The sequence below is a fragment of the Chiloscyllium plagiosum genome, unplaced genomic scaffold, assembly GCF_037043375.1.
Source record: "Chiloscyllium plagiosum isolate Xiang-an unplaced genomic scaffold, Cpla_swu_hap1 HiC_scaffold_9, whole genome shotgun sequence".
NCBI lineage: Eukaryota > Metazoa > Chordata > Chondrichthyes > Orectolobiformes > Hemiscylliidae > Chiloscyllium > Chiloscyllium plagiosum.
In genome coordinates this window covers 20,508,019-20,529,632 of record NW_028270147.1, presented here as the reverse complement: position 1 = coordinate 20,529,632, position 21,614 = coordinate 20,508,019, and the positions used below count along the sequence as shown (strand labels likewise).

General features: G+C 41.4%; 1 protein-coding gene across 1 annotated transcript in view; it reads right to left on the bottom strand.

Annotated features, from left to right (window-relative positions):
- ephx4 (epoxide hydrolase 4) overlaps positions 1-21,614 on the bottom strand; it is a 70,056-nt gene that overhangs the window by 35,035 nt on the left and 13,407 nt on the right. The window contains exons 3-6 of the mRNA XM_043700123.2: positions 12,895-13,052; positions 5,593-5,721; positions 1,660-1,763; positions 381-529 (exon numbers count right to left, since the gene is read on the bottom strand). Of these exons, the coding sequence (XP_043556058.2) occupies positions 381-529; positions 1,660-1,763; positions 5,593-5,721; positions 12,895-13,052 (540 nt within the window). The remainder of the gene's footprint in view (positions 1-380; positions 530-1,659; positions 1,764-5,592; positions 5,722-12,894; positions 13,053-21,614) is intronic.

Below are 21,614 nucleotides of genomic sequence, written 5' to 3'. Positions count from 1 at the left end.
AATTCATAGGAGCAATTATCAAGCAAAAGTTTGACCTGATTCTAATCTGTGCCACAGCCTATTTTCTGGTCCCAAAAGCTAACAGTTATTGATTGTGAATTATAGCAGAATTCTAAAAATAATTAGTATTAGATGGTTAAAGATTGTAAAAATAAAGAAACGCTTTTTCCAGATTTTTGCTGGGTCTCAATGTTAAGAATTGACTGCCAGATTGTAAATATATATAAAGGCTGCATCCTTACCCAGGTTAGCTCCAATAATTTAATCCAAATATGTAAACAAACAAATACAATGGGTTAACTACATGGCTTTTATGTCATCATGTTTGCATTTCATTTTTGCACAGGCTTTGTCCTCTACAACTCCAGCAACTGTTGTACCTGAATATGTTTCTGAAGTAGCTGAGTGGTCCAGAGAAGGCTTCAGGCTGAGAAAAGATGTACAGATAGGCTTCGATCTCATCCTCAGTCATCTTACAGCCTTTTGTCCTAATGCCTGTGCTCTGACTTGTGAATAAGTACTTCAACACCTAGAACACAAGATTGGTTAATTACGGTTGACATACTTGCAGTTATTTCTGATACTGCACTCCTTATACCTTACTTGGTGATGCACTATGTAACCATATTTTGTAATAATAGTACAGTTTGGTTAAGTTCTGCCCACTACAGTTCTTTAGGGCATAGGTCATAACTTTATGTAATAGCGTAAAACAGATGGCAGTGAGTTGGTGCCCATCCTGCATATCCTTGAATTTTATATTCATTGAAGTCAAACTGAGGCAGAGGAATAGAACAGGTTGCTGACTTAACATCATGCATTTTACACCAGCACATGGTTCAGATCTATCCCAAGGTCAGCTTGACCCACAAGCTGTTTTTTTACATCTTTCCTCATTGTGTACCTGCAGAACTCTCTTTCCAACAGTACTGTGGCCATAAACGCACTTGCTGAACTGCAGTGGTTCAACAAAGCAGGTCACCATCAGCTTCTCAAGAGTAACTAGGGATTGGCAATAAATACTGGCATGGCCTGTGACACTCCGATCCCATGAAAGAAAAAATTTTAAAAAACATTATGACGAACACAGATTAACAGAGGTGGTTTGACTCACCAGATAAAATAACAGTCAGAAACCGAATTCCATCCATAATTCTTACTTTATTTATTGCTTCTGAGAGACACAGTGAGTGCTGTAGAGCTAACAATTGCATTGCAGCAACAAACTCAGGCTCCTTTGACAGTAACTTCCAAACACGTAATCTCCACCACCCAAAGGCCGAAGGAAGCAGATACATAGGAACACCACCATCTACAAGTTCCCTCTTAGTCACTTGCCATCTTGGCATGGAAAGATATCGCTGTTCTGTCACTGACTCTGGCTCAAAAAAATCATGGAACTCCCTCCCTAACAGCATAACAGGTGCCCCAACACCACATGAACTGCAGCAAATCAAGAAGGCAGCTCACCACTGCCTTCTCAAGTGCAACTAGAGACAAGCAATAAATGCTGGCCCAGCCAGTGACACCCACAGCCCACGAATGAATAAAAACTGTGAAATATGGTTATGGTTAAAAACTAAAACAATTATTGTAGAATATGTCTAAAATCTTTCATGGCTCTTGAATCAAGTCATTCATGGCTGAATCTTTGCTCACCTTGAAATCACTTATTGTAAGAACAAATTCAGGAAGCCATGGCACTTGGAAAAAGAACAAGTAACTTGACTTTATCAGTTGGGAGGGATGTCGTATGATGTAATCTGAGAAAAGATATGCAATAAATTTCTTTTAAAATGCTTTAACAAAATATGTAGTATTATTTTTCACAAATTAATTCTCCACAAAATTTCATCGAAAATGGGTCTGTTCAAGTGGTGGAAGATTTGCAATACTGACCACTGTTCAAATTCATTAGATCAGTTACATTTAGTCCAAAAGACCAGATTCTATGTTTGTCAGTTTCTTGATATTTATGTTCTCTGATTACTGACTTCTTACTGCAATCCATTCTTCCTTCACAACTGAAATTTCACCAATTCTTGGCAAAAACCTCATAAATTTCCCTCTGTAATACCTTCCACTAATGCAATGACCAGAAGTAAACTCAAAACTCTAGATATAGGTGAAAGTGAGGACTGCAGACGCTGGACATCAGAGTCAAGATTAGAGTGGTGCTGGAAAAGCACAGCAGGTCAGACAGCATCCGAGGAGCAGGAAAATCGATTTTTGGGGCAAAAGCCAACTCTAGATATGCCTAACAAGTGTTTTATACAGTTCTAACATCATCTCCCTGCTCTTATATTCCATGCCTTGTCTACTAAAGCAACTAATCCCAAATGCCTTCTTCACCATCTCATCCTGCTACTTTAAGGTATCTATGGACATGCAATCTAAGATCCTCTGTTCCTCTGTAGGACAACTGATTACTGTCCTACTGACTTTGTATTCCCTTGCCTTGTTTGCCCTCTCAAATTCATTGTCTCACACTTTTCTAGATTGAATCCCATGAGCCACTCACCCACCCACTTAATATTGATATCTCCTGTAGACTGTTGCGTTCTTTACTATGAGGAGAAAGTGAGGTCTGCAGATGCTGGAGATCAAAGTTGAAACTTTATTGCTGGAACAGCACAGCAGGTCAGGCAGCATCCAGGGAACAGGAGATTCGACGTTTCGGGCACAGGCCCTTCTTTACTATCAATCACGCAACAAATCTTTGATTTATTTGCATGCACTACAATCATGCTCCATACATGTAAATCTAAATCACTGATGTATTCCATGAAAAGTATGAAGTCTAATACTAAGCACTGTGGACCACCCCTGGAAAAAAGCCTTTCAATCACACAAACACTCGGTGTGCAATTCTGGTCTCCTTCTTATCAGAAGGATGTTGTGAAACTTGAAAGGGTTCAGAAAAGATTTACAAGGATGTTGCCAGAGTTGGAACGTTTGAGCTACAGGGAGAGGCTGAACAGGTTGAGACTGTTTTCCCTGGAGCGTCAGAGGCTGAGGGGTGACCTTAAGGAGGTTTATAAAATCATGAGGGGCATGGATAGGATAAATAAACAAGGTCTTTTCCCTGGGGTGGGGGAGTCCAGAACTAGAGGGCACAGGTTTAGGGTGAGAGGGGAAAGATATAAAAGGGACCTAAGGGGCAACTTTTTCACAGAGAGGGTGGTGCGTGTATGGAATGAGCTGCCAGAGGAAGTGGTGGAGGCTGATACAATTACATCATTTAAAAGGCATCTGGATGGGTATATGAATAGGAAGGGTTTGGAGGAATATGGGCCAAGTGCTGGAAAATAGGACTAGATTAGGTTAGGATATCTGGTTGGCATAAATGAGTTGGACCGAAGGGTTTGTTTCCGTGCTGTAGATCTCTACGACTCTGTGACTATTATATGTTTCCTAACACTGAGCTAATTTTGAATTCAAGTTACCATTTTTCACTTGAAAACTGTGATACATCAAAACTGCTACCTTCATCATATTTCCTCTTCACCTCCTCAAAAAAAATCATTGATGTTGGTCAGACAGGCCCTCCCTTTTAACTAGTCCATGCTTACTGCCTTTGATGAATTGAGTGAATCCTCGTAATAGAGTCCCAATCACCAGCCAGAGTATTGGAATATGATGGCCAAACCTCTACTACTTCCTCCCTTGTTTCTCTTCATAGTCTGGGACTCATTTCATCAATAATGGCAGATTAACATCAGCGCTGTTTCCCTCCTGCACCATTATTAGGTTGTTTTACTGTGTGCTGAATCAGGAGTCACTGCGTTAGGCTTCATTTAGCATGATATATTCTCTGGTAATAATGATTTTCCCAAACTTGCATTGCCAGCTTTTCAGTTTTTTTCATGATTTGAAATGCTGCTTTCACATGCAAATCCATGTCAGAACAAAACTAAGAAATCTGCTTACAGCATCTTCACTGAGGTGCTTAATAAATAATGAACAGCAAAAGATCGATGGAGGGGGTTCCACTGCTTAATGCCACATTAGAACTGCCATCATTAGGAAATCAATCAATAACCTAACTTTGACTCAGAAAAATTAACAATGAATTCACCATTCAATTAGATTTAACTAAATGAATCAGGAGGAACCTATATTGTGCAACCATCCATTAATTTCAAAGATGCACTCATTAATAGATTGGAATTACATTTCCATCTGTGCTCTTTTAACACAATTTGAACCCATTTAAAATAAACAGGTGGATGAGAAAGCACTGAGAGTGCATGTAAGAGGAGATTAAGCTTCTGATGACTATGTAATTATTCCTTCTTGTTTTATATCTTGACAGTTTTTGTGTTGCAGCCTTGGTTGTGTCCATTTCTTAGTGGGGACTTTTCCACTAAATGAAACACTTAATTAGATGCTGATAAACTCTCATTCCTACAGCACATGAGCAACAAAACAAAACAGCTTCTCACCATGGGGATCTGTCATCTTGAGAGATTTCTACCATGCAAACAACAGAGGACAGATCGTGAATTCATTTATGACACTGATTTAATCTCAAAAGCAGACATATAAACCTGATGCTGTTTGACAGCAGCAAAAATAGGTTTTCTATAACATGCATACTGCAAGTATGTTGCCATGGTGCTATTATATTTGCCCTTGACAGTTAAAACCAGATTTGGAATAATTTCTTTTTATTTTGCAGCAGCAGTGAAATAGTTCAGGAAAATAAACCTCTCCTGATAAGGAACAAAGGTGATTCAATGTTATTTCTGTAACAGTAAAATGTGGCAAATTGCATTTTGCTTATGCATATCCCTCCAGCTTCATTGCTCAGTATTTCTGATAACAGTATCTCCTTTTCAGATGAGCTGCTGAGGATGGAAACTATTAATGCAGCACCTTGCTGTAGGTCACTGGTTACAAAGGATGGAAAATTTTCTAATTCTCACGTGGAGACTGAGATCAGGAGAAAGGAAGGAAAATTGAAGGGGGATGTGTAGGGGAGACAAACAATGGGATGATGATACATTGATAAACTGGCTAAATGTGTTGGCAATGGGACTGTTTTGTGGAGAAACACCTGAGCATCCCAAAATGATACATTGCCTTTTTATGAGTAGCCTCAAAACTTAAGCACTGCTCTTAAACCTGTCGAATATATACACACATTCATATATGTGTGTAAAATGTATGTATATACTTTTGTTCTTTTCTCAACAGTTTTCTCCCCAGAGGTCTCCTAAATTCCTCACTGAGGTATCATTCCATTAGAAATTTTGTGGACATAAGTACTCTTCCCAAATTCCCACTCCTCATGGTGACATATTTGATTTTAAGGGGCATTACAAGTGAGCTTCATCTTGTCTTCCTTTCAACCAAGTTTCACTGGATGACCATTTCTCATCCCTAACTGAGAGATGCTGAGGCCAAATGAAGTGCCCCAAACACCTTCCTCCCAGGAGACCAGCCAACACTGTACTGGCAGCAGATTAGACCTTGGACTCTGAGGTTCAACTACTCATTGGATGAATTCATTCACTCACCAGGGGTTCATGGATATCAATCCTTGATCACTAAGCAAAAAAAAATCAAGTGGAATAAATTGCAACTTACCATAAAAAACTGTGGGATGTGGGCAGTTCAATATTACAATCTTACTTATCATCTCAGGATAATAGATAGCAGAACACCAAGCAATTAATCCACCCCAATCATGGCCAATCAAAACACACTTTTTGTACCCTGTGCAAAAAGTAAAAGACAACATTGTGATATGCAGATATTAGAAAATTAGCAGAAGGAAGGTTGATCAGTAAAATCTATCAGAAAACTGTGCAGTGCAAAATTGTTTCAGTTCTAAAATATCCCATAGTTTCTACAGTGGAAATCAAAATTGCTTGAGAAACTCAACAAATCTGGCAGCATTAGTAGAAAGAGAAACAGAGTTAATGTTTCAAGTCTGATACAATTCTTCTTTGGAACATCATTTAGTCATAGAGTCATAGAGATGTACAGCACAGAAACAGACCTTTCGGTACAACCCGTCCATGCCAACCAGATATCCCTACCCAATCTAGTCACACCTGCCAGCACCCAGCCCATATTCCTCCAAACCCTTCCTATTCGTATATCCATCCAAATACCTTTTAAATGTTGCATTTGTATGAGCCTCTGCCACTTCCTTTGGCAGCCCATTCCACACACGCACCACCCTCTGCATGAAAACATTGCCCCTTAGGTCTCTTTTATATCTTTCCCCTCTCACCCTAAACTTATGCCCTCTAGTTCTGGACTCCACCGCCCAGGGAAAAGACCTTGTCTATTTATCCTATCCATGCCCCTCATGATTTTATAAACCTCCTTAAGGTCACCCCTCAGCCTCTGACGCTCCAGGGAAAACAGCCCCAGCCTGTTCAGCCTCTCCCTAAAGCTCAAATCCTCCAACCCTTGCGACATCCTTGTAAATCTTTTCTGAAACCTTTCAGGTTCCACAACATCCTTCCGATATCTCTTTTGTGACAATACTATTTAAAAGGTGTATTTTGTCATGGCTTTTTGTTTGTGAAAACAGGTTGAGAGAGACGTGTTGAGTAGTCTGTTCCAAACCAATAAACTAAACAGCTTGTGAGGCCTTGGGGTCTTTTTAAAAAGTTGGAACAATAGAAGCAGCATGAATGGGTGGAGACAGGTTCCCATAGAACTAGGGTCTTAGTTCAGCTTACAGTAATTATTGGGGTTTTGAAGCTGCTAAGTATCTCTGCCTGCTGGAGCAAAACACTTGAGTTCTCTCTCTCTGCCAGAGTTTTCTCTTGATGTTCTTTCCTCCTGGGCTGGAGAAACATTGCGTGTGAGACAGACTATTTTACTGAATTTGCCTTTGCCAAGAGTGTGTTTATGGTATGTTACTATATTGGAATAGTTGCTGTTTAGTAGTTAAATAATCTAATATTCTGTTAAGTTTTCCAAAAGAATTAAAGTCAGACCAATTCTTCTTTCTTTTGCTTGTATTTTAATTGCACTGTAAGAATAAAGTGCATTTTGCTTAAAGCTGAGTAGTGTAACCAATTGAAATGCATTTGGAACACACCTTATACTTGCCTTTAAACAAGAAAACGTTAAGGTCTAGGCTATCTCCTTGACATATTTGAGAGAGGTTTTGTCTGGTCCATAACACTTTCTAAACCCATATCAACCAGGGCACTTGGCTGAAGGTTTTGCTCCTTTTGCAACTTGGTATTGTTGGCTATAGCAGGCTGTGCTGTAGGGGGGCCATCATACCTTGGTCCTTGAGGACAAATAAAATCACAACATAGTTTTCCATGAAAAGCTGTTTATTAAGATGTTCACTGGTCTTTTAGAACCCTGGAAACTTCAATCTTAGCCTCATGCAAATAATACAGACAGTATTTAGCATAAATGATTTGGATGTGAAAATAGAAGGTATGGTTCATAATTTTGCAAATACACCAAAATTAATGGTGTATTGAACAGTGAAGGTTATCTCAGATAACAACGGGTCCTTGGTCGAATGGGCCAATGCGTGATGGAGTGGCGGACCGAGTTTAGTTTAGATAAATGTGAAGTGTTGTATTTTCATAAGGCAAACCAGGGTAGGATTTATACAGTTAATGATAGGGCTTTCGGTGTGTTGCTGAACAAAGAGACCTAGGGGTGCAGGTACATAGTTCTTTGGACGTGGAGTTGCAGGTAGACAAGGTGGGTGAAGAAAGCATTTAGCATGCTTGCCTTCATTGGTTAGTGCATTGAGTATAGGAGTTTTGCTGTCATGTTGAGGCTGTACAGGACATTGGTGAGGCTATTTTTAGACTACTGCATTCAATTCTGGTCTCACTCCTTTAGGAAAAAATGTTGATAAACTTGAAAGAGTTCAGAAAAGGTTACAAAGATGTTGCCAGGATTGGAGGGCTTGAGTTATAGGGAGAGGCTGAATAAACTGGGATTGTTTTTCCTGCACCATCGGAGACTGAGAGGTGACCTTATAAAGGTTTATAAAACCATGAGAGGCATGGATAGAGCGAATAGGTCTTTTTCCCACGGTAGCGGAGACAAAACTAGAGAGCACAGGTTTGAGGTGAGAGGGGCAAGATTTAAAAAGGACCTGAGGGACAACATTTTCATGTAGAGGGTGGTGTGTGCATGGAACAAGCTGCTAAAAGAAGTGGTGGGTACAATTACAACATTTAAAAGGCTTCTGGATGGGCACATGAATAGGAAGGGTTTACAGGGATGTGGGCCAAATGCTGGCAAATGGGACTAGATCAGTTTAGAGTATCTGGTCAGTGCGGACAAGTTGGACCAAAGGGTCTGTTTCCATGCTGTATAACTCTATGACTAAACACATAGCAACAGACAGTTGGGAACCTGTCAATAGAGAAACACAATATATATCACACAGGCTTCCAAGGTACAAATTTTGCAGTCAATATTGAATCATTGGTGTCAAGCATTCATTATAATTACACTCATCCAGAGATTTTCTTTGGGACTTTATACTGGAAGATGCAGTGATTAGAGATGCACTTCAGTGCATTACTCTCTACATGGGATTTGAGGCTTGGCATTCCTACAGTGTGGAAGCAGACCATTCAGCCCATCGAGTCCACACTGACCCTCCAAACAATATCCTACCCAGACCCACACCCTTACCCTATCCCTGTAACCCTGCATTTACCAAGGCTAACCCACGTGGTCTGCACATTCTTGGCAATTTAGCATGGCCAATCCATTAACCTGCGCATTTTTGGACTATGGGAGGAAACTGGAACACTCGGAGGAAAAACAGGTAGAATGTGCAGACTTCACACAGATAGTCCCCCCAGAGCGGAATCAAACCCGGGTCCCTGGCACTGTAAGGCAGCAGTGCTAACCGCTGAGCCCCTGTGCTAATCAGACTGAAGATCCCAGACTGAGATAGGGTTTTTCCTTCACGAGCAGAAAACAAAATCAGCACTGCTTCTGGGTCCCAAACCCATACTGTCGGGGAGAGGAACAGTTACCTGTTGGGAGTCTTAAGGAGATGCCCTCCTTAATTAGCATGGAGCCAGGTTCCTTGAATGATTGAGGTATCGGGCATACTCCCCCCCCAAACCAGCCAATCAGAGACTTTCCAGCTGGAGAGGGAGATACAGGTTGTGGTGACTAACTAACAGTGAGCATGTTTCAACATGGAGATGTCAACACCTGGCAATTTTGAAATAATTTTAATGATAAAATGGCTCTTGCAGATAGGCCACCACTGTGGGGAAGGTAGAGGAGGAAAACCTCCACAGGCCTGTAGCTGTCTCACATCCAGGCAGTACCCCTAGGTCTGCCTGAAATAATGGTCCAGAACCACCCAGCAAATACTCCAGGTGCCCAAACTGGTCACGACAGTGCAAGACACTGGTGTCCAACTGGAAAATTACAATCAGCTTCCTTCAGTTCTGTTTAACAAATCATCTATGTACTGTTTGGAGGGTATCCACCAGCCTCGAACTCCATTTCTGTGAAACTGGGTGCCAGTGGGAAAGGCTTCAGGAGACCAGCACTGAGGCTTGCACTGACATTTCTGGGCCCCATTCATCCGTGCTTCGACAGAGTCATCCATAATTCCCGGTCAATGGTGTGGAGATGTGGGTTTGAATCCCACAATAGCATCTGTGGGAGTTCTTTTATACTTTATTAATGCTGAGTGCTGTTAGCACCTTTGAAATTTTAACTGTAAAATGTGGGTAATATTTTTAATTTGAAAATCAAAACCCAAAGATATTTTTTGAATTATTATCAAATGTGTTTAAGTACTTGGAGGTCAAAGAATACATGTCTTTACAAGCAGCAGCAGCCACCTCCAGAGGTATTAGGTTTACTTGTCAAATTGATTGCCAAGACATATAACTTTAATTAAAGTTAAGCCTTGATTTTGATATTTATTTTTTAATAGTCCTTTGAACAAGTGCAGACATGAGACAACAAGCAAATTGGATTAGAATTCTGGAAATTTAACATTAACACCAACTTAATGGTGAGGAGGAAATCATAATTTTGGTGCCAAGTCAAATATCGTCCATAAGACTGGAAAGCTGCAACTTTCAGCAGGAATTTAATACAGTGGTATGAGATTAAAGTTTAGCAATTGAAAGCAACAACTAAGTCAATTATTATCTCACCGAGGGAGCTGGAGGAAGCCTCAGTTTAATACTAGCTGGGCAATAAGCCCACACAGGATCTTTGGAAATATCATGCTCCATTGCACATATCCAAAATATCAAAGACTGTGAGTTAGCTCTGAAATTTCAGTTGAGAAATGAAAACATACTTTTTCATGCAAGTAAATAATTTTGCAGAAAATCTAAATATTTCCCAGGATCATACGATAGGTTGGGTTGAGGGAGGTTTGCCAATCCATCTAACCTCATTGCACCAAACTACCAACCTTGCCATCTTATCATTGTAGTGTCAGTTGTAATATAAACTATAATTGAATTATTAAGTTACACGCCCCACTTGTGACTCAGTGATAAAAAAGGAAGTGCACAATTTCCAAATCTTAGCACAGCTGGTACTTAAATTATCTCTGTTCTATATTAAAATATTTAAGAATAACTGTCACTTGTTACACATTAAGGGACTGAATTTTCCTGGCTCATGAAGAGGGGATGGGAAGTTGGGTGTGATGGTGGAGAGGGTGGCCTGGGGAACAGCAGGGAGACAGCTTGGAAAATAGTGAAGATTATTTTCCAAGCTACTGCTGCTGTTTTGGGGGGTTGGGAAGAGGATTGATCAAAGAGGGCTGAAATGAAGAGTAATGCTGTAGCCATCAACTGTCAGTGACCTCAGACACGTGTGGAGTCCATCAGCTCAATGGTGGGAGCCTTCTCTGTGCTGGGTTAGTGGGCTATGGATTCCCCACTGACGGGCTTCAAACATGGACAACAGTAGAAGGGTCTCCTCCTCCATTTCCATGGGCCTTTTGACATGAATCCTGTTCATGTGAGGACACCTCAGTGCTGGGATTCCTTCACTATCCGTGAACCAGTCTCTGCAGTGCCTGCCTCTCCTGGTGAAGCTATCGAGGGTGCAGAGCTGCCAAACCTCCGTGACACTGAGGACCCACCCACTATCTTTCATCAGATGAAGGGTGTGGAGACAGAGAATGAGGAGGCTGCCTCCTGATCAAGCACTGAGCAGGCTGTACTGCAGCAAGACTGGGTTCGGAATCTGCTTTTAGTCCTGAAGACAATGGGGTCCTGAAGCCCATGGGAAAATCCAGCTTAATGTTTTAAAGTGCCAAAAATATTCTTTTTTTTCAAAAGTGTAGGGGTGGGGGCACTCAGTTGGATAAAGACTGGAACAAATAGTGTGCATTCAGACCCTGTACCAGCTAAAGTAGTTCATGGAGGCCCACCTCCTTACCTTGCCCAATTCTCGACACTGGGATCTCTTTGGTATGGCACGATGGCTCAGTGGTTAGCACTGCTGCCTCACAGCACCAGGGACTCAGGTTCAATTCCAGCCTAGGGCGACTGTCTGTGTGGAGTTTGCATATTCTCCCCGTGTCTGCATGGGTTTCCTCTGGATGATCCGGTTTCCTCCCACAATCCAAAGATGTGCAGGTCAGGTGAATTGGCCATGCTGAATTGCCCATAGTGTTAGGTGCATTAGTCAGAGGGAAACGGGTCCTGGTGGGTTACTCTTCGGAGAGTCGGTGTGGACTTGTTGGGCCGAAGGGCCTGTATCCACACTGTAGGGAATCTAACCTAATCTAATCAGTGTCACAGAGGTTTAGCAGCTCTAAACCCTCTATAGCTTCACCAGGAGAGCCAGGCACTGCAGAGACAGGTTCACAGATAGTGAAGGAATCCCAAAACTGCTCTACTGCTGTCCATGTTTGAAGCCCATCAGTGGGGAATCTATAGCCCACTAGCCCAGCACAGGGAAGGCTCCCACCATTGAGCAGATGGATTCCATACGTGTCTGAGGTCGCTGACAGTTGATGGCTACAGTACTACTCTTTTCAAGCCCTACCATATAACCAATTGTCTGTATGTCTCTCCCTTTCTGTCTAATGGAGTAAGACGTCTGTGGTCTCTGTGGTTATGGCTAATTACCTTAGGGACGAGGTACTGGCATGGCTGACTTACAGAAGGCAGAGAATGAGGAGAAAGGGGTCCTTTTCAGGATGGCAGCTGGTGACTAGTGACGTTCTGCAATGACCAGTGTTAGGACCACAACTATTCATGTTATACATTAAGCTTCTGGATGAGGGAACTGAGGGCATTGTTTACCCTTTAGAACTGAAATGAGGAGGAATTTCTTCAGCTGCAGGGTGATGAATCTGTGGAGCTCATTGCTGAAGAAGGCTGTGGAGGCCAAGTCATCGAGTGTACTTAAGACAGAGATATGGGTTCTTCATTAGTAAGGGTTGGGTAGAAGGCAGGAGAATGGAATTGAGAAATGTATCAGCCATAATCGAACGGTGGAGCACTCAATAAGCCAAATTGTATTGCCATATCTTATGCTCTTATTATAAACATAATTGATAAATTAAGGTTTATCTATTAACAGCAGAAAAGGATGCGCTGGCTATTGCATCTGGAATTTAATTCTATCTTGGAATGAAAATGACTTGATACATTGTTGAATCCTCAGGCTTGTAGATCCTGCTCACTGCTCCCTGGATCCCAATACACTTGTGAAGTTAGTCATGACTACAGAACAAAGCCAAAGTGCTACAGCGGAACTTGGTCACCATTGGTTACAGCGCAAACAGAATATCTTAATTCTGCTGGGAGATTTGTGAGAGAAAAATAAATTGTGGAAATCAGAAATAGAGGAAGCAGCACTCTAAATCCTCTGGAGTGTAGCCACAGAACAATGCATATCAGTGAAAGCCAGGCACCCTTCCCAGAAACTTACCGAGGGACTCCACAATGTCCTTCACGTCTGTAATCAAACAATCCAGCTGGTAGTTTTCTCGACCAATAGGTGCATCTGACTCTCCATACCCTCGTAAATCAACTGCAACCACTCGAAATTCACTCTTAAATTCTTGAAGCTGATAACGCCAAGAGTACCTGTAAGAGAGAAGAAAATAATATAGAAGCATGGACATTCTTTACAATCAAATGGCCTTTTGCCCTTTTCTTATAAGATTAAAATGCCTTATTTTTCATCCTTAGGGTCCCCCTAGTGTATACATAGCAGATGCCCATGTTTTTAAACACAGCGTTTCAGGGGCTCTGTCGGTGTTGTCCAAAAGGGTGAATTAAAACCATCTGAATTCAATCCCAAATCCAACAACAATGCTCCTCCTCTTTCTGCACTCCTAAGGTGTAGAAACAGAATTAGGCCATTTGGCCCATCGAGTCCATTCTGCCATTCAATCATGTCTGATATGCTTCTCAACCCCATTCTCCTGCCTTCTCCCCATAACCCTTACTAATCAAGAACGTATCTATCTCTGCCTTAAGTACACTCAATGACTTCGCCTTCACAGGCTTCTGCGGCAATGAGTTCCACAGATTAACCACCGTCTGGCTGAAGAAATTCCTCCTCATCTCAGTTTTAAACCATCCTCCCTTCTGTTTGGAGCTGTCCCCTTTGGTCCTAGACTCTCCTAATAGTGGTAACATCTTCTTGACATCCACTCTATCCATCCTCTCAGTATTCTGTAGGTTTCAATGAGATCCACCCCCTCATCCTTCAAAACTCATGTTGTTATGGCCTTCAGCTTTGTGTAATAGAACTTGGGGTTTCAAACTTATATTTTTTTGAGGTCGAACAGAACTTGAAAAGGTAAACTGATAAAGACGACAAAGACGAAGGGGTGAATCTTACATTTTTTTGTCTAAGTGCCAGTTGACGTTAAGTGTTTGGAAGGTTTTCCAGTGTGAGGCCTAGCGTGATTTCTCACCATATCTTACAAAATTCACTTAATTTATTATGTAGCCAGCCCTCGGGGTATCCCTCATGTCTGATCTATCACCACTCACCAGATATCCACTGGAAGATCAGCATCCCTAGCAACGCGTCATCTTGAAAAGGCAGGTTTGCACTCAGGTGAGCACCAGCTTTTTGAAACTGGCTGCTCGATCACAGTCAAAGTGTGAACATCTTGGAAAGTCAAAGATAAAACCATCAAGAATATGAACAGGAGTAGGCCATTTAGCTCCTTGGTCCTGCTCTTCCGTCCAACAAGTATATTAGAAAAATGGCACCTTGCTTCACTGACAGGACTGGCAGGTCCTTTTGGAGAGGCTGATACAGTGGAGGGACTTCCCCCATGACCAATAGAGGGGGCCACACCACGGGACCCTGGCAGTCTAGTTTGAGGTCACCATCTGGGTCAGTGCAATCTCCAGGCTGGTGAGGATTGGCCTGTAGTATCACCAGAAAGTCAAAGACCTAGGCCCTGTGCCAGGATAAGTGTCACACTCTTCTCTCTGCTGGCTCACCATCTGCTACTGCACCCACCTCCCAACAAGGCTCATGCCCTGCCATTCTCACAACTGCCTGCAATATCTTCACTCACTCCCTCTTGCTCCCCGCCAACCCCAAACTGACCCTATATGCCCTCTGCCCTGCCTATTCACTCCCTCACCACCTTTGTCCTTGCTGCTCCAGCACTAGGGACAATGCCAGCCAATTTCATCTCACTCTTCAGTCCTCTTTAACTCTCACAGTAACTCACTGTTGGTGTAATTCATCACAAACCACTTCTAACCACTGCCCACGATGCCTTCTTTCTATTGTAGTGTCTTGCGGGTATCACGGGGATCCTCCATCTCAGCACAGAAATGGTCTGCTCTGCCAGGCCTGGTGATAGGCGGACAAGGACTCTGATGCACACTGCAGGTGCCTTTTCCTCACAGGCAGACAGGGAGGTGCCTGGAGGCATCCACCTAGAGGAGGAACCATTAGCAGGATCCTCATAAGTCTCAGGACAACCCAGAAGTGCCTGGGCCTTCAAACTCCACCTGCCTTCCCATCTTGGACTCTTGGCCAAGAAGAGTGCACTTACCTCAGCTGGTCAGGGCCAGCCAGACACAAATGTTCCGGGGTCACCTGATCAAACCTCCAGAGTCAAAGGGCTGTACTGCTGAGCAGGCTCCCACCACCCACCACTGCAGAGCCAGGGACAACACAGACTACAGTGGGAGGGAAGGAAAGAAAAGACTCTGCTGAGGTCACTTTAGTGGCACAAGTGACAGTACGCCATACAGCAAGTATCACATTTGGATACAGTTTACGGGCTTTGCAATAAATCTGTTTATTCAAGTCTCTGCATAGTTCCAAATGTAACTGAAGTGGCTTGATGCCTAGCTTCATGTCTATATAGGATGTGCCATGGATCAATGTCCATGTGGAGAGCCTGCTACAGGTTGCAGAAGCTAGAGGAACAAGACATACATGGGATTCTGCTGGTACCATTGATGCTGAACCCAAAACATCCTTATTCTTTCCCCTACCTCTGTGTATAAAAGTATTGGTGTGAATGAGGTGGTCAGCAGTGTGTGAGCGGTGAGGTTTACAGCACACAGGGAGCTAATTCATTAGGAACACCGGGGATTCAGGCCCTGTATAGAGCATGGGTCTGTGTGTAACATTGTTTTCTGTTAAAAGGACTCATATCAGTGGGTCTTGCAGCACCACCCTCCCTCTCACAGCCTGAGACATAGAGTCATGTACCCCACCCACTTGAGGTGTGGTTGCAGCCATTTTCCTTCCCATTGTCCGGCTCATGGCAGTGTCTTGGTTTGGCATGCAAGCGGGTCCTGACCAGGCCATGTTCCTGAGGCACTGGGACAGATCAGAGAGGCAGCAGCTTTAGCAATAACCATGGTACCTTTGGCAGCAGCTTCAAGAACAGGCAACTAAGGTCTCCCAGACAGCGAGGTAAGTGGAGGACTCATCAAAGACTATTGAACTTTTAACTTATTCCTTTACTTTCCTTGTTTAAATTAAGAAAGACTTTAATGTTAACTATTACCTTATTTCTTTATTTTACTACTCATTCTATGAAGTAATGCTTAACTTTTTAACTCTGTTTCTCTTACTATTTTGTACCTAAATTTTTTATACCTAGGTGCCTTAGTAATAAGATGGCACCATGTGTGGCCACATTACCCACTTTTCACTGTACTCCTGTGCTTCTGAACTTAAGTACACATGACAATAAAATCTAAATCTAAATAAATCTAAAAATCACACAACACCAGATTATAGTCCAACCTGGTGTTGTGTGATTTTTAACTTTGTACACCCCAGTCCAACACCGGCATCTCCAATTCATAAATAAATCTAAACCTTTGCATATCCCCAGCTCTCCACTCCACCCGTCTACAGTAACCTGCACCTGCCCACCTCTGCCACCCACTTAGCTCATGGCATACGAGGGGACCATGCCAGGTGTGATCATATATTGTCTCGCTAACCACTTAAAGCCAGAATGGTTCTGACTGTGGACAATTCCATTGCTCATCTCCACACCCACTTACTGCCACCATCACCAATCACATCACCCTGTTCCCATCCATGCTTTACCATACCCCCCATTATACAGTTGTCTCGTTTCACAATTGTCATGCACCCCCACTCAACCTGCAGCCCTGAATCCCCATAAATTCGATTGTAATTGGCCTTCTAGCAGTAGCACCTCGCCCCCTTTTGTCCCCCATCCACCTTTACTTTCAGTTTCTGTGGACGGAATTTACAGATTTACTCCCTTGAGTGACCAAATCTGGACAACCCAGGATGAGAATTGCCTAGACCCCTCACATCTGTACAAACAGTCCCTGTACATATCCCTGACTGTGATAGTCTAAACCCCACAGACAGAGGAAATCAAACACAGAATATGAAAAGGATCAGAAATCTAACTTTAGGCACAGCAGATAAGGAGAAGTGGGTCAAAGCAGAATTGAGGGTGCTATACTTAAATGAATGCAGTGTACACTACAAGGTAAATGTGCTTGTAGCGCAGATTGAAATAGGCAAGTATGATGTTCTGGGTATCACAGAGACATGGCTGCAAGGGTGTCAGGACTGGGAATTAAATATCCAAGGAAACGCGTCCTATCAAAAGGACAGGTAGACAGGCAGAAGGGGTGGGGCTGCCCTGTTTTAAGAAATGAAATTAAATCAACAGCAAGAAGCAATATAAGGTTAGAAGTATAGAATTGTGTGGGTAAAGTTGAAGAACCACAGAAGTAAAAAGACCCTGATGGGAGTTGTGGACAGGACTCCGAGCAGTGGTCAGGGTGTGGCAGAAAATAAGTCAGGAGATAGAAAAGTCATGCAAGAAAGATCCTATTACAATAATCATGGGAGACTTCAATATAAAGGTGGACTGGAAAAATCAGGGTAACATTGGATCCTAAGAAAGGGAATTCATGAAATGTCTATCAGATGTTTTTGGAGCAGCTTGTGGTAGAGCCCACTAGGGATTTGGTGATAATGAGGCAAACTTGATTAGAGATCTTAAGGTGAAGGAACTGATTGGGGGCAGTGGCAACAATATAAATTCACCCTGAGTTTGAACAGGAGAAGCTGGAATCAGATGTAACAGTATTATAACTGAGTAAATGTAACTGCAAAGACACGAGGGAGGAGCTGGCCAGAGTTGATTGGAAGTGGAGCCCAGCAGGGAAGTTGGTGGAGCAGCATTGGCAGGAGTTTCTGGGGTAATTCGGGGGTTACAGCAGAACTTCATCCCAAAGTAGAAGAAACATACTAAGGGATGGACAAAGTAACCATGTTGACTAGGGAAGCCAGGGACAGCATAAAAGCAACAGAAAAAATGACAATATGGTGAAGATTAATGGGAAGCCAGAGGATCAGAAAGCCTTTAAAAATCAACAGAAGACAGCTAACAAAGTAATAGGGGGAGAAGATGGAATATGAAGGTAACCTAGCTAGTAATATAAAGGAAGATTGCAGGATATTTTGTTGGACATAAAAAGGCTAAGAGAGAGGCGAAAGTAGACATTGTACAGGAGAAGTAACAGTTAGGAACAAAGAAATAGCGAAGGAACTGGATAGGTACTTTGCACGAGATTTCATGGTAGAAGACAGCAGCAGCATACCAGCAGCAGAATCAAACTGGGTCCCCAGAACATTAGCTGGGTTTCTGCATTCACAATGTAGTTAGAATACCATTATATCATTCCTCCCCTTATAGTATTTACTCTGCTTTGTTTGACTCCTGTAGCCTAAACTTTCTTCTGTTTTAAAGCATGTGATATTATGGTCTCATTCTTTCAGTAAATAAGTGGGATTATGAATTTCTTTTCCCTGCTGAGATGGTAACGTATGGCATCAGCAAACGGAGAAGGCTGCTGCATTCCCTTCGGTGATACCAAGATCAAGACATAATTGTGGCTTGTAGCAACTGTTGTTATTTTTACATTTAAAAGTTTTATAAATACTCCATATATGTGTATATATGAAACCTATCCAACAATAAATTCCTTTTGGCTTCAAATGTCAAACTGCAGCAGTTTATATAATGAGTGATAATGCACAAAAAAATCTGAAATTTCCAGTGTAGGAAATACAATCATTATTATCAACATTCTGCAAAATTACATAAATCTTCACCTGCAAAAAAATATACTTTTTGTACTTTTATTTTCACTTATATTACAGCCAAAGTGGTATTTTGCACTTAGCTACATCGTAACTCATGGTAAGCTCACATTTAACTTCACTCTTATTCTACCTGATTTTCTACATGCCTACATTATTTTTAGGTGCTGGCTTTGAAGCCCACCATAGCAGATGGTGAAATTTAAATTCATATAAAGCTAGCCTAATAGTGACCATGCTACTATTGTCAATTATTGTAAAAACCCAACTGGCTCACGGATGCCCTTTAGGGAAGAAATCTGCTGTCTTTATTGGATCTAGCCTACATGTGACTCAAGTTGCACAATAATGTCTATTGAGCAATTAGGGATGGGCAATAAATGGTGGACTAGCCAGCAATGCACATGTCCCAGAAATGAATACAAATAAAATAAGCATTTCCAAATGCAATGTAATAAAAATTCAGAGCAATGTAATAAGAATTCAGAACATCCACTCACCTCAAAGCAATGGCCTTTATTCAAATATACTTTTCAGTTTTATTTTGAATTGTTAACTTTCAGGAGTTGCATCAGCTTTTTTCATTAAAACAGTTTTGGGTACAGATTGCCATTATATGAAAATTCCATATTTACAGCAAAAATAAATGCCTTGCATATCTTCCAAGAACAGTAGGATACTTTTAGTGTGCTTACATGGGAATGATCCATGGTGGAGAATGTAGTGTAAGGGCATTCTATACTTCTAGTCAAATGTCCCACATATATAGTGCTGCTGTGTGCTCCACTTGAGACTGGCAGAACAGTTAAGTTAATCTAATATTTCTACCCCAACCAGTAAGAGACTGCCTGAAAGAGTCCTGCAAATGAAGAACTTTCAAAGTTAACAGCAATGGTGGCTATTCATCTCGGGATGTGTGCTGGCACCTTGTTAATTCTAGTGTGCTCGTCTCTTGCCACAATTTTGTGAATTTTTTGGTTTAAATAGTTTCTAAGCAATGGTGTATGCTTCAAATACCTACCAAAAAGCACTTTGTGCTTGAACAATGCTTTGTGTAATGAAACTTCTAATCTCTCTCCTTGGAAGTCAATGAAAACTTGTCACTGACTTCCTTACCAGATGGACTATTCTTTTCAAGTAACCTTACCCACCATATTAAAGCCATCAGAATTTTAATAAAAACTCTATTAAATCTCTTCAGCCTTTTTGCGCCAGCAGAAATGGTTTGAATATTTCCTCATTGTTACTGTTTATGATTTCTGGCATTATCATGGTGAATCCATGCATACAAGGCTTTAATGGCCTTTCTGCAATAGATGTAATATAATTTGTGTTGATTTTATTTAAATATGTGGGAAACTAACTTTCAAATACATGAAAAAAAAAGGGCGGCACGGTGGCACAGTGGTTAGCACTGCTGCCTCACAGCGCCAGAGACCCGGGTTCAATTCCCGCCTCAGGCGACTGACTGTGTGGAGTTTGCACGTTCTCCCCGTGTCTGCGTGGGTTTCTTCCCACAGTCCAAAGATATATAGGTCAGGTGAATTGGCCATGCTAAATTGCCCATAGTGTTAGGTATAGGGGTAAATGTAGGGGTATGGGTGGGTTGCGCTTCGGCGGGTCGGTGTGGACTTGTTGGGCCGAAGGGCCTGTTTCCACACTGTAATGTAATGTAATCTAATCTAATCATGAAGCTCATGTTTTTAAGTGATTAAATATTCACCATTTAAGAAGGTGCAAGAATAGTGGAATGGGTAAGGAAGTGTTTTGGGTGAAATTCAGTGCAAGTATTGAGAATATGATTATACTCTGAATGGATGAATGTTAGATAATACAGAAACACAAGGAAATTTGTGAGCTGCCGTTCACAAGACATTAAAACTTGAGGTAACTCAAGCAGATAAGGCAGTGTTGGTCTCTCCCATGTAGGAATAAGATTGAGGTAACAGAGAAAGTACAAGTCAGTGTAACTGAGATAGTGGTAAAATAAATTGCAAAAAATTAAGAAAGCATTGCAAATGTTAGAAGATAAAATTGAGGAGTGATTAACATTATCGAGTTGTTTAAAATTATAATGCAAGTGGAGGATAAACATCTTGGACTGATTAGGATAAGTGGCTTGCTTCAATATTTTAATTTAATTTTAACTCTAAGTTATTGCCAAGTTTGAAAGTTAATTGAGATTTGAATGTTTGGTTATGTTGCAGGAAATATAGACATTTTCATTAAATAACTCTATTTTTAAATTACCACGGATTCTTACACAAGACATTATGAAATACTTGGATTCCATTTTAGAGGATGTTATGAATGTTATAAATTCTAATATGAAATTGTAATGCCTGAAAGTATAGGAATGGTACACCTGAATTTTGCAATATTTTATTAAACATTCTGTGGGCAAAATGAAACTGATCCAGTAAATCAAAATTAGATCAAGGACAGGAAGGTTCAGAACACAAATTATACAAACGTTTTAGCGATGGATTTATTCTGAAATATTGATAACTCAGATACAATGACTTTAAAAGTACTGTAGCTACAGCATACTATAATGTTGGTTTTAAGACACTGGGACTGAACAATACATACCTGGAAAACTTGTACTTAACTTGAGTCAGCTTAATCTCCTTTTACTGTGAAAAAGACCATCTGCATGTTACAGTTGTTTCATATGTAGGACATTTGATTATAAATATAGAATGCCCTAGCACTATAGTCTTCATTGTAGGACATTCCCATTGTAAATATATTAAGAATGTCCTTGTGTTTTAGTCAGATTTGCAGGGCACTTTCACTGCAAATGTAGGCATTTTAAGTATGACAGAGTTTTTTTTAAACCCAAGGCTATTTTAGTATATTAGGAAACATAGTTTAAGGACTCTTATGAGACTGACTATCTTCAGACTGCTATTAAGACATGGTAGAAATTGTACCTCCAGACAAATGAGCAACAGATTTTCCAAAGACTAATGTCTGCTCCAGAAACCCTCGCTCAGTAATTGATGGCCAACTGTGCACACTAGAGACAGTGGTCCAAGCAATTACAT